Genomic DNA, 14,630 nt, shown 5'->3' on the forward strand with positions numbered 1-14,630 from the left:
CTGTTATTCAAACATGAATTTTAAAATCTCACTAGATTATGCGGGTAGATTTTCATTTTATAAATATATAACAGATACTATCCTAAAATTTTAAAAGATATGATTTACATTTTAGTGTTCTAACGTGTTGTGTAAATCTATAATATTATTGGTTATGTTTCTTATTCGATATTATTAATGTATAATAATTTGTTTTATACATTTACTTTATTATTAATTGTGATTATATATTAATATATTTTCAAGTTTTGTGAAATAAATTCTTAATATGAAATAAAAAAAATTGAGAATCTCCTTCATTTTTTCTAATTTTTACAAACTGAATACAATACATTTTAAATTTTTATTTAGTTATACTATATACCTGATATTTTCTTAGCATAATTTACATTTCTATGTTATAATAATACTATATTATTAATTATGAAATCAATCGCTACATTAATTTAAAAATATTTTAATATTTTATTAAGATTTTGTTAAATTTTTTCCAACATAATTTGTTATAAGTAAAAATAAAATTTAAATTTACAGGTAAAATTCATTTATTAATATCTATATAAATTATAAGAATTTTTAGAAATATTATATATTAAATCAATTAACTTAAAAATTTATTGATGAAATAGACCTATTATGAATTTTTATGGTATTTCTTGTACTAAAGTAGATATAGAATATAATTATAAAATTTGAAAAATATCATACACTTTTATTTTATTTTGTTTTATAATAAAATTTTATTTAAATTAATGTATAATAGTATATATTATTAATTACGAAATTAATCAATGGTATTAATTTAAATAAAATATTTTAAAATTTTAGAAAGATTTTGTTAGATTTTTTTCTCAACATTTAGTTATAATTAAAAATAAAATTTAAATTTACAGTTAAAATTGATTTATTATTAATATCTTTATATATTCATAGATTAATGTAAATAATTAAATAAATATAATTAATGAAATAGACCTAATAAGGCTAGTGTGACTTTTTTATGGTAGATAAAAATGGTACTTCTCTTTTAATAGATAAGATTTAAAATCCAGTGTTATTAAACTTGACATTTTATAAACTACTTTCAAATCCAGTGTTATTGAAAATATTTTATTGTGGAGTTTTAAAGTTTTCAAGTGATTTTAGAGTGTTTGGGTGAAGTTTTTTAGTTAAAAAATCTAAAACTCAAATCATTTTAATCTCTGCAGTTCAGTGAAATTATCTAAAACTTCATTAAAAATCAAATCACCTCAAATTTTAGATTGAATACACCCCCTTAGATTTATGTCAAATTCAAGAAATTAGAAGTATCTAAAGTACTGTTGTAGGCATGTGGAATAGGTGCTCTGATCCCCTTTATATTAATCATGGAGCATTATAACATGTTTCGTAGTCACGTGTTATCACTAAGATGATTCTTAGAATATTTTTTAAAAAAGTTGGTCCATATAAATATATATTATATTTTTTATTAAATTAACTATGAAATTGATTAGTAGTATACAAAAGAAAGTACTCAATTCTTTCCTTAAATAAAGCTACACAATTACCAAATATGATTAACATATATATGACAATTAATGATTATGAATAATATATATTTGATAACAATTTTTGTATCCTCTCTATTTTTGTTTAATTTTATATTATTAAAAGAAATTAAACAGCATATAATAATAAAAAATTAGATTTTTTCTTATATCTTAAATTTTAAATGTTTTAAAACGACTATAAATGACTAAAAATGGTGAAAATCTAACATTGAAAATTTTGTGATCAATGGTTTACCTTTTTTGTTCAAACAAGATACAAATGATTATAAATCGTATGAATATGAAGTCTCATTAGTAGATATTTATATTATATATATATATATATATATTAATCATTTAAATTAAATTATAAACTATCAAAAAATATACAAATATGGTATTTTGAATATTTTCATTGAAAAAATATAAAGATTTTAATATTTTAATTTTGAAATTTGTATTGATAAATTTCACATTAAAATTTTTATGATTAACGGTTTAAATTTTTGTTACAATAAATATACAAATGGTTATAAAATCTTATAAGTAGAAAATGTCAATAATAAATATTTATATTAATATTACTAATTTTTATATATGTAACATATAAAGTAAATAGAATGATTACTTTGATTTATTTACCAAAAACAAGATTGTAAATAAAAAAGGTATTTTTTGATTTATTTGCTTAATCTAATGTATATACACATTATTTTTTAATTAGGTGGTTTCTAATATATTATTTGATCATGGTAATCTTACACTTTTCAAATCGAAGTGATTTTAATATTGGAAGAAAAAAAAAATATATATATATATATATTATTTCATTCAGATTAAATATTTTGGTCCTGGATTTTATTCTTAAAAAGCTTTTAGTGAAATATGATGACAAGATTTCAATCACCCCCTTTTGATTTTATTCGAAGAATATGAAATTTGATCATTCGTCTAATATTTTTTTCTCCCTAATTCTCTCTCTAGCTTTTATAATTGAAAGAAGGAGAGATTTGAACTATTTATTATAAGTTTTCTGGTTTATCATTTAATAAATCAAACAGTTCTTACTTTATACATAGTTTACATATATTATATATATATATACATATATATTTTTTTATATGCATAATAACTAAATCTCAAAAGTATAGGTTAATATAATAAGTAATTTGTTTTGTTGTTCTAGAATTAGATGATTTTTAGACCGAACTGGTGAATATATACTAGACAAACATTTATAATTCGAGTATGCACTTATATTATATAACATCTTGATATATTAGATTTGAACACTAACTTGTGAATATAGTTTACCGGTGATTTTCTTCAAAACTTTGATTCGTAGACATATATCTAGAGTGGAACTAATTTTTACAAATGTACATCTTTTTAAATTGACACTTATATAATTTACCGAATTCACAAAAGAAGTTAAAAAATAAACAAAACTCATATCTGTAAAACAGAAACGAGAACGAAAGTACAATTTTATAGAGGTAGAAAATGAAATCACTTTTGGAGAGTCAATAGTAGACAAATCGAGAGCAGAAAACCTAATCCCCTTTCATCATTTTACAATCAAAGTACAATTTTGTTTTGTGCATTGAAGTCTTAAAATAATTAAAATGAGTTGTAATACGTTAACTCTTCAAACATGATGATACATTTAAGAGACCAAAATTTTTGTTCATCATTTTACAATTGACAAAGATTATAGTGTTGCAAAATGTTAAAACCATTTAATGAACAAACAATGGTAAAAAAACCTCGCCCAGCGCATGGGTTATCATCTAGTATTCTCGTATGTCTAAAGCTCTGTTTGTGTTACAAAATAATAATCTAAAGCTCTGTTTCGGTATTATGAACTGTAGTGTTGTTTAATAGGTGGTAGATTTGGAAGTTCTTTGACTTTACCAATAATTTAATTATGCAAATATAATATAGTTACAACAATAACATTATGTGAAACAACTCTTGATTGCAAAACTAACAAAAAGGACATATTGGCAACAGAATAATAGTTATGCATCATTGACACAAAAAAAAAATAGTTATGCCTCTCTCCCAAACCATTTGATACAACAAGCGGCAATACCCAAGATGCTGAAGGCCGCCACAAAGAAAAGGACGACGATTAAGTGTATTGTATCCATTTCCCTCTTTTTCTTTGTTCACCAAACTTTTCAGTCTTTGTTAGTTTTCTTCTCTTCTTCTTTTAGCCTACTAATCAATTATACATATAAATATATATATGTATTTATACATGTATGTTCATACTGAATTTACAATGTGGATAAGTCAGAGAATTTTGAAAAATCTAGATTTTCTTATTAAGAATCATTAATTTACTAAAATTGGAAATGTTTTGTCAAAAACAGAATATATGAAAAGTGTTTTTTGTATCAATTCTAAGGTCCAAGATCTTATATTTATTAAAAGGTTTCTATCCTAAAACATAGATACAAAAAATATACAATCATATCCAATCATAACTATTGTAGATCTGTACATATCTTAATATCCTCTCCCTCAAGTTGGAGGGTGTAGGTTTCGAACTTCCAACTCGACAGACAAGAAATGCTGGAAACACCTTCTTACCAAGTGCCTACGTCACAATATTAACAAGTTGCAACTTTTTCGAAACATGTTTTGTTGTAACAAAATTTCTCACGATCTTATCTCTTATGAAATGATAATTAATTCCAATAGGCTTCGTCCTTTCATAAATGATATTAATTTCCATATGAATTGCTGAAATGTTATCACAATAAAACGTAATTGGTTTGTCAAAGGAGATGCCAAATGTAGTCAGTATATTTTTCAACCAAATAAACTCTTGAACTGTATCCGGAATTGCCTTGTATTCTTCCTCCGTCGACGAGCGAGAGATTGTGTCTTGTTTGAATGTTTTCCAAAAAACCGGTAACCCACCTAGCTGAATAAATCAGGCCGTTAAAGATATCCGTATGATGGGACATGCTCCTCAGTCCACATCACACCAGACACTCAAAGACAACGGCTGCCATGCCTTAAGTAATATTCTCTATCATGGGTTTCATTTCAGATATTGTACACACGAATGGCTGCATCCCAATGCTCTTGTTTCAGAGCTTGCATAAATTGTGAAAGAGTATGAATTGAATATGAAACTCATGTCTCTTTACTCTCAAGTAAATCAATCTTCCAACTAAACGTCGATATCTAGTCGGTTCTGAAATCGTGCACCTTCAACCAACGCAAATTGGTGATCCTTATCCATCGGAAACGACGCAGGCTTTGAACCAAGAAGTCATACTTCAGTGATAATGTCTAGAGAAAAATTCCGTTGGCATAAGTAGATCCCTGAAGCATTATGATATACCTAAAAGATACTTTAGAAGACCTATGTATTTCATCTTAAAGCATTTAATCAAGTTGGCCATAAAGTTTTCAATAACCTGCGGAGAACTTCCCATCCACATAGATTAGTACATCAATCTGAATATCTTTACTCTCAAAGACGAATAGTGAGTAGTCAGATATTGATTGCACAAAACCATACTCTTTTAGTGATTTTGTCAACTTGGCAAACCAGCATCTCGGTGTTTGTTTAAGACCATAATAAAATTTCTGTAATCAACATAATTTATTCTTGTCCTCCACATGAAAACCAGGTAGTAATTTCGTAAACACCTCCTCCATAAGGTCACCATGCAAAAATGCATTATGCACATCCATATGTTGTACTTCCAAATATCTGGCAGCCACTACCTCAAGAAAGCACTGTGGTCATTTTTCGCAACTGGTGCAAATGTTTCAGTAAAATCTTCTCCTTTTAATTGGTGATTACCAAACTTTAGCTTTATATCGTTCTATTGTTCCATCTGATATATTTGATATAATAAACTCATCGACAACCTAGAGCCTTACTCATATTTGATACAATAAACTCATATTCTTGTATCAAATATAGCAGATGGAATAATAGAACGATATAAAGCTAAAGTTTGGTAATCACCAAGTAGAAGGAGAAGATTTTACTGAAACATTTACACCAGTTGCAAAAAATGAGAACAAACTGCTTTCTTGAGGTAGTGGCTGCCAGAGATTTGGAAGTATAGCAGATGGATGTGCATTATGCATTTTTGCATGGTGACCTTTTGGAGGAGGTGTTTACAAAATTGCTACCTGGATTTCGTGTGGAGGACAAGAATAAAGTATGTCGATTACACAAATTTCTTTATGGTCTTAAAAACACATTGAGATGCTACTTTGCCAAGTTGACAAAAGTAATAAAAGAATATGGTTTTGTGCAGTCGATTTCTGAAGAACTCACTATTTATATTTGAGAGTAAATGCATTTAAATTCATGTACTCATCTATGTGGATGATTTAATCACCATGGAAAGTTCTCCACAAGTGATTTCAAACTTCAAGGCCTACTTGAGTAATTGATTTAAGATGAAAGACATAGGTATTTTCAAGTATTTTTTGGGTATAGAAGTAGTTTGTAATGCTTTAGGGATCTACTTATGCCAACAAAATTTTGCTATTGACACTATCACTGAAGCAAGACTTCTTGGTGTAAAGCCTGCATGCAGTGGAACAGAATTACTAACTTGTGTTGGTTAAAGGTGCGACAATTTCAGAACTGACTAGTTTGAAGATTGATTTACTTGAGAGTAACCAAACATGAGTTGTCGTATACAACTCATACTCTTTCCCAATTTTTGCAAGCTCCAAAATAGAAGCATTGGGATGCTCCATTCGTGTGGTATGATATATGAAATGGAACCCAAGAAATGGAATATAACTTAAGGCAGGGCAACCTTTGACTTTGAATGCTTGGTGTGATGCTCACAAATCTGCAAACTTGTGGAATAAGAATACTATTGTTGACTTTCTCTCTTTCTTAAAACCCTTTCTACCAAAAGTAGAGTAGTCGGGGTTTCATCCGCCGTTGCCGGCGGCCTTCTCTCCAATGCTCCTATGTTTTTTCCTTTGCCTCCTCCGCTCCTTATCCTCCTTTGTCAATATGTCAAGACTCTAGTGAGCGGCCTGTCTTCAGTTCCCAGATCTGGGACGCCGGTGACGTTTTCTGTTCGACGGTCGTCTTCTTCCGGAATGGCGATGAGGCAAAGGCGGTTTGGATGTGGTGAGCTAGTGTTGGCTCCTTCTCCTCTATCTTCGTGTCTCGGTTTAGGACAAGTCTTCTTCTATGCTCAGATTGGATTTTGACGGGGTTTCAGTAAATGCTTCTGCCGGCGGTGTCATCAGAAGCTCTCCAACATCGTGTCTAGAGTCTCTGGCTTGGTGGTGCGTCGAGTTGTCTACGCTTAGGCGTCATCGGCTTGTTACTCTGCTCCGGTCTTCGTCTTTCAGTTCATGGCGAGATACCCTACCATTAGTCAAGGAAGCCACAACTCAAACCGGTCTTTACTCGTTGGGTAAACTCGCCACAGAGTTGATCCAGGGGAGAAGCCACAGCCAACACAATACGGGCATGTGCACCCACAATTTTTCAAAAAGTTGTTATTTTGTAAAGTAAAATTATTAGATAAAATAGAAAACTCTTTTTTTTTGCACCCACTGATTCATTTTTTACACGTAGTGCACCCATCATACTTAATGTCTAGATTCGCCACTGAGTTGATCTGGTTGTTTTCAGGCATGGAACTCTTCGGTTTTATTCATCATTGTGCTTAAACGTCAGTGGAGATTGCGAGCGTGAGGAAATCGTCAAGAACTAGCTACACCGATGCTAGCATAAGATGTACCGGTAACCAAGGAAAAGAGGTGAACGCCACCTTCGAATGTTTACCATCATCGGTTGAATACGTATATTGATAATTTGAAGTTTACAAAACTATCTAGCAGAACGTGCTGGTATAGTGGTGGTTGAACGAAGCTAGAAATGTTACGTTAGCTGTAGATCATTTTGTTGGAATCACGTTTGTAATCAAACCTTGAATTCTCGTTTTGGACAGACTAATAAAAATTACTATTATTAAAAAAAAAGAATACTACTATTGTCTACAGCAAACCAAATTACTAAAAGCATTAAAATAATCAATATGCGTGTTTATTTCGGTTTTTCTGAAAGCAATCCGAAACCAAAAAGACTATGTACCAAACAGAACCAACCCAAAAAAAATTGAATACCTAATCGAACAACAATTTAACCTATCCGAACGAAACCCGAAACCTTCCACGCATAGGAACTGAACCATTTGGATTCAACCTTCTTCCTAATCACATAATTTGTTTTTCTCAAGAGCTTTCTTTCTCCATTTCTCCTTCTCAACAAAATCAGCATCCAAGAACCTCGAAACAAACCCCCAAACCCTAAAAACATCATCAAAATTCGTCATAAACCCTAACCTAACACACACCACCGACACTCTCAAACTCAGGTTTTGTTTCTCATCGCTTCCCTTCTTGTTCTTCCCAATCCTACTAATCTTCTGCAGATACGCACATCTCAAACCGATCTTCTCCCTCTCCGCGAGCCTCTCCACTAGCAAAGGATCAACCTTCTCGCCTTGCCAGTCAAAAACGTTGAACGAGATCGACGGTCCACGCTTCGGTCTGGTCTTAGGCCCACAGATTTTGACAAGATGCATCTCTGGTTGGTGAGAGCCTGGGTGTTTTAGAGACGTCAACGCTCGAACCAGCCATAAAGTCAGAGACTTTAGCCTTCTACTGATCAGTACTAGACCCAGTGAGTCTGCGTCGTCTAACCCTCGAAACTCAATAATGGTTTTATCGTCTTCTTCTTCGACTTCAACTATGTCAGTGTGGTCCAAAGAACTTTCTCCAAGGGCATTTTCGTCATTTTCCCAAGCTGGCTCTGCTTTAACGACCGTGAGATTCGCCGGATTTGTGATGTGTTCTGGTGCTTCTGACAAAGCTTGAGAGCTAGATTTCTTGACGAACAAGCAACCAAAACCGGGACCATCGTCTTGACCTAAAACCTCTGTAAAAGAACATATGAGAAAGTCTGGTCGGAACAGAGAAAGCCCTAATGTCTCCATGTCTTTAGAGCTTAAAGCAGCGGTGTCTAGCAAGACATGCCACTCGTTTTCGTGTGCTAAACTCATCCACGAGTAAGAATACGAAGCTCCCGTGACGAGAGATTGAAGTGGAAACACAAAGAGTCCTCTTTTGTCTCTTCTTCTCTTGCTCCGAGCAATGTTCCTCTTCAGTTTCTCCGACACAATCTCAGTGCTCGGCCATGAAAACTCGGCTGCTTTGGGCTTGACACCCTTCTTCTCTGAGATTCTGATCATCTCCTCGACTGCTTCGTCCTCGTAGTTGTAGACCGTAAGAAGATTCAGACACGTTTTGAAACAGTAGAGTTCCGCTAGAATCTTGAAAGCAGAGGAACGGTCTTGAGTTAGAATCATGTGATATTCAGACTCTTCAAGATTCATAAAACTCGTGATTCTTCTCCTCATCCTTGTCTGAAACCGAGATTCTTCTGTTGCAAACGATAACAATTCTTCGCCGGAGCTCACTTGCTTGCGAGACAAGGTAAAGAGGGATTGGTCCGAACCTGATATAGATTGGGAATAAGAGAACAAGGGCTGTTGCTGACCGGTGTGGTTTAACAGCACGTGGCTAGATGAGTAAGAAAGGTTCTGATACTCTGTAGTTCGGAGATGATCGGCTTGGCTGGTTTGCAAGTAATCTGGAAAAGCTGTGATGAGATCGTAGAAAGATGTATGGAGAGAAGGGAGAGATTCTTGGCTTGTGAACTTGATGTCTCTTGTTAGGAAAGAAGCTCCTGTTGTGATTAGTGAGAACTCGTGGTCTTCTTCTTCTTCTTGTTTCTTAGTTATGGATTGTGTTGAGAATGGTGATGAACAGCAGCCATTGAAGCAAGCTTCTGAAGCTTCTTGTAAGAAGTGTGAACTCATCTCTTTTGTTTATCTCTCTCTCGTTTGTTCCTTCCTCTGATTTGTTAAAAGAGGTGTGCGACTTGTTGTGAGTTTGTTGAAGTCAATGAGATAAAATAAAATAAAAAGTTCTTTAAAAAGTAATAATGTCCTAATCTAATAAGTTGCATGGTCAATAAAAAATAAAAGTTGCAGTTCTTTTGAAGAAATGAAACGCATACCTAATTTTTGCATCTCTCTTCAATCTCTGAACAAATGTTAAGACATCAATTTCGTTGATAAATATTGAATAGTAGTTTTTAATTAAGAAGGACAATTTAATGTACAGAAAGAACAGGATAGGTTGCTGGCTAGGTACACATTGTGCCCACGTTTCTTATGGATTGAATGGAGTTGACTTCTAAATGGCTTCGTATTATTGGGTCACAGTTCTATGTTATTCCTATTCTAATAGAACTGGTAATGCGAATTGTAAAATATGTTGGTATACTCCAAATGAAAGAAAAACAAACATTTGCCGTAAGAAAAGAAAAGCAATCAAGACTAGTATTATTTTATGTATTAAAAAAATAGCCAGATGTTTATTGACTGATGACCACTAAAATTATATCCGGGAAACGGGGTCCACTAGAGAAAAATATAAAATCTAGATTCAACTTGCTTTGTGATAATTTTTATAAATATATAGTAATACAATATTTTCACTGATACAAACTATTACACTACTAATTCTGGTCAAATATGTGATTTAATCTTTTATTTTAAAGTATAATAATTAACTTATTTTGACCATATAGTTTTGTATCAGTGGCGATATTTCATTACTATTCAAATGTAAATATGTATAGTATTGGCAAAAAGAATGTTTGAAATTTTGTTTAATATATAATACTACTTCTACCTCTGTGCTAGAAGTTACATAAGTAAATAACAATCGACATTCGACTAAAAAATTAAAATAAATAAATTAATAAAAATCGACAAAAGGTAAAAACTATGTCTAAATATAGGTGAGAAGGACACAAATATTCCTCGTAAATATTGTAAGTTGTAAAAAATGATAAATTTTTTTTACTATTTTGTAAAACAAAAAAAAATAGGTGAGAAGGACAGAAAGTGGATGGCGTTTTCATGCACGTAGAAAGTAGAACCTCGACGGCGACGCGGTTTGGACTTGGTCAATCTATATATCGTGTTTACATTACGCCTTACGACAGTTATCACGATCAAACATCTAATGTTACGTGTCCATATATGTATCATCCACTCCTGACTCCACTAGCATGGGTGTGTCGATCTAAGATGGGTGGTACAATAAACTTTGTATTATTAATCAACCATCTGAACTTTTTGTACGAACAAACCTAACACATAGATATCTCGAATATCAAAAATTATATTCGTATAATGAATCAACTTTATCAAATTCTCAGAACGTATTCTCCTAATTACGTAGAAAGAAGCATATATAGTAACAAGATTCGCTAACAAAACAAAATCTTTATACCCATAAGGGGCGAAGCTAGACAATTTAATGAATGGGTGCACCTTTGATAATGAAAAAGAAATACGCATAAGAAAAGGATCGAACCTAGAAAAGTAGGAGTGCACAAGCTGCTGTTTACCCTGTGGGCTTACAAATATTTGATATACTGCATACAATTTTTTTTAATTTCACTGTGGGTGCACGGGCCCGTATACCTTTCAACCTGGCTTCGTCAATCCATAAAAATATACGTATTTATAAATGTAACATGTGTGAATAGCTAGAAATCTTTCGATAGATGAAATTAAACGTTTATAGATACAAATTCAATCAGTGGTGGATCTAGACATAATTTTTATTATAGTCAAAACTATAAACATTGTTAATATTTTTACAAATTTAAATATTCAACATGGGTATTATTTAAATCCGATACAAAACTACAAATTAACAAAATTCATAGTGGGCAGCTGCGCCACCCACTCATAACATAGCTTTCCCAGTAGATACAGCATTATACTCGAGTAAAAACAACAATGTTATGGTTTTGCCCAAAACTTTACCCTCTGTTTAATAACAATAGCATTATGAATACATATATGTATGGAGACTCTGAATTATGAATCATGAGACAGCTATGTGGAGCTTATAAAGTGCTATATATTAAGTAAAAATAAATAAAAAGAATAAAAAGTGAAAAATCAAGGAACAATTGCTAGTGGCGACTGACTTTCATTTTCAACGAACCAAATCACAAGTTTATAATGATCTATACATTTTGGCGGTATTATAATCCGTGTGGCATCCACTATGATCGCAAGGAAATAAACAGAAAACAACAAGAAAAAGTAAGATGATATCAAGAACACCAGTTACCAAGAACATTAACACAAGAAAAGTGCAAAACGATATTCAGAAACCCAATTTTTGTGTTCGATTATTAACAAATTTGTCAAAATATTAAAATAGCTGATGTGAAGAAATATCAAAGACAATACATAATTATGAGTTATGACCAATTGTCTTCAAAACACAAGTTGTTGACTAATTTAAAGACGTGGTGGTAACCGGTAAGTAGGAGCGCTGAGGTCGATAACGCACTAATGTCCTGTCACGTGATCAATTTGTAATATATCTTTTGCCTAAGATGCAGGCAAATGGTCCTTTTTGATGATGTCTCTAACGTTTTAAGTTAAAGTATCCTATTTATTTCATAATTGACATCTACCTTTTTGGGTTTTGGCTCTATTTTTCTTTGTCATGTTTATTACCTGAATTTAATAACTTAATGTACCAGGACAAACAATATTGTTAAATAATCGAGTTTCATTTTGCTCATAACTACTTCATATATAATATAAAGTAGTTATGATATTTTTTTTTAATTTTAAGAAAACCCAGTTTCAATTTGCTCATAACTACTTTATATCTAAAATAGTTACCAATTATAATTTTGGCATTCTTTTCAATGAGACAATTACTGAATTTGTGAACTTTTTGGTCAATTCCACAACAACGGAAGTTTTTGTTTTCAATTTCTTTCGAGAAGAAAGTATATAATTTTTCTGATAATAAAATTTTGGAAAAATAATTTAATTGAGTGGTTTGTTTACTAGCCAATTAATATTTTTCTATGTGTTTATGAAAATAAAATATATTGATACATAATTTAATTAAAATATATTATAAAAGATACTAAAATAAACAAATGCAAGTAATAACAACAATCTGATTTAACCTGTTTAAAATAAAATAAAAACGATTAAGTTCGACTTAGAGAAATATATGCAATCTAATATATCTATAAATAAGAAAACTAAAATCCCTTGTCTATATTAAATATATATTTTTATTTTCTGTGCATACAAATTGAAAACAACTAAAACTTATAATTTTTCGGTACTTGTTTATAATAAAAAAAAATATTTTCTAGTGAAAATAAAGTATTAATCAATTATTATAATTTGTATTATTAAAAATTTATCCGTGCATAGACACGTAAAAGTCACTTAGTATCAAAATAATACACAAAAAAAAACATCTCCAAAATAATCTATTGGTAACGGAAGATCAACATGTGTAGTCTCAAAACTGGATTATGGACGATTCCCCTCGGAGGCCGATCAGTAATCAAAGGGAGATTGTTGCTAATCTTCGTGTTTCTTCGCTGATGGGTAATGATGGTCAATGGGATGTGAATAAGCTTCAGCATTTGTTCCCCGAGAATGAGGTTGCTCGAATTTGGCATCTCCAGGTGGGATATATGGGCTTACTCATCAAATAGTTCTTACACTGTGAAGAGTGGTTACAAATTGGCAGCTCAGGCTAAAGAAGTGGAGAAGGTACAAGCAATGAATTTGAATCCAGGTGTTCTGGATTTAAAGAGGACCATTTGGAATTGCAACTTTACCCAAGATTCGTTGCTTCTTGTGGCATGCTGCTTCTGGTGCACTAGCGGTGGCAGAGAGGTTGAATACTCGGGGTTTAAATTTAGACTTGCGATGCAAGATATGCAAGTATGCAACAGAGTCTATTGAGCATGTGCTTTTTAAGTGTTCGATGGCACAAGAAGCATGGTCCATTGCAGGTTTTCAGTCGCTCCCTCAAGTGGGTAACTTATCGGTGCTCGAAGGTATGTCTTCATATCTACACATGATGTCAGATGTTTTGATTCCTCAAGAACAGAGAAGAGCGATTATATGGATTCAATGGATTATTTGGAAGAATAGAAATATGCTTTTGTATGCTGATACTCAGGAATCTCTCATCATCCAAGTCCAAAAGGCAATGGAGGAAGCTCGTATTTGGCATTAACTCAACAGCGACGGAGTTCACCAGAGAGAATACATGGACTAAGTGAAGAAACGAAGAGATGGGAACCTCCCTTATCAGGGTATGCTAAATGCAACTTTCATTCCAATTGGAGGAATGCTTCACTTCATAGTGGAGTGGCTTATATCGTGCAAGACCAGAAAGGTAATGTACTTCATCATGCAAGAGATGCCATCACTTTCTCTCCAAACAGAGTGACTTCTTAGTTCCGCTGTCTGGTATGGGCTCTAAAAAGCATGAACGATCTTGGGGTGTTTGCATCTGATTTTTCGGGAGGTTAATGATGCTGTGATGAAACCTTCAGATTGGCCTCGTTATCAGGTTTTACTTCAAGAGATTAGCAACTTATGTGCCCTGTTCCGTTCGGTTGCCTTTGAAACATAATCAGCATCTTCCAATCAGATTGCAAATAGTGTCCTCCGATCTTATTTGGCGTTAGGAGGACTTGCTGGCTGCATCAAAGGATTTTAAGAGAAACAGTTTAGATTAGCTCATAGATGTTATTAAGGTTGAGCTTTTTCTTTTTGTTTCCCTTGTGTCTCCATTTTTATGTTCCCCTTGTGACTTTGAGCTTGGTTTTATCCAATTTCTAATGCAGTTAAAAAAATAGTTATTTTAACATCTATAATATAATATCTATTTAATGAAGGTTATTTTATAGATTTTTCTTGGGTATTATATTTTGTGATTAAAAAAATTATGTGGAATGAACCATGGAAACCCAAAACAAAGTCGCCTGGTAAAAGTCGCCGGACTTGGGAGCCGACGGTTGAGGTATGTAGTTGTAACGTTTGTTTCATATGGGGGAAATCTGTAAACAGAGTACAAATACAAAGAGTTATAAGTAAAACAAATAGCTACGATAAACAGAACACAAATGACCGGAGACAGAACTTGGAAGCA

The 14,630-nt window shown here is 32.3% G+C and overlaps 1 protein-coding gene across 1 annotated transcript; it reads right to left on the bottom strand.

Annotated features, from left to right (window-relative positions):
• Nucleotides 1-7,488: 7,488 nt before the first annotated feature.
• On the bottom strand, nt 7,489-9,765 carry LOC106368464 (molybdenum cofactor sulfurase). The gene is made up of 2 exons (XM_013808426.3): nt 9,631-9,765; nt 7,489-9,466 (listed from the first exon to the last, which is right to left on the bottom strand). Exon 2 carries the CDS (start codon nt 9,428-9,430, stop codon nt 7,760-7,762), a length of 1,671 nt encoding a protein of 556 aa, XP_013663880.1. The 5' UTR covers nt 9,431-9,466; nt 9,631-9,765; the 3' UTR covers nt 7,489-7,759.
• Nucleotides 9,766-14,630: the final 4,865 nt, after the last annotated feature.

Source organism: Brassica napus, chromosome A8 (genome assembly GCF_020379485.1).
Source record: "Brassica napus cultivar Da-Ae chromosome A8, Da-Ae, whole genome shotgun sequence".
Classification (NCBI taxonomy): domain Eukaryota; kingdom Viridiplantae; phylum Streptophyta; class Magnoliopsida; order Brassicales; family Brassicaceae; genus Brassica; species Brassica napus.

Coding starts and splice junctions, on each gene's coding strand:
- LOC106368464 (XM_013808426.3), bottom strand. CDS start 9,430: ATGAGTTCACACTTCTTACAAGAAGCTTCAGAAGCTTGCTTCAATGGC.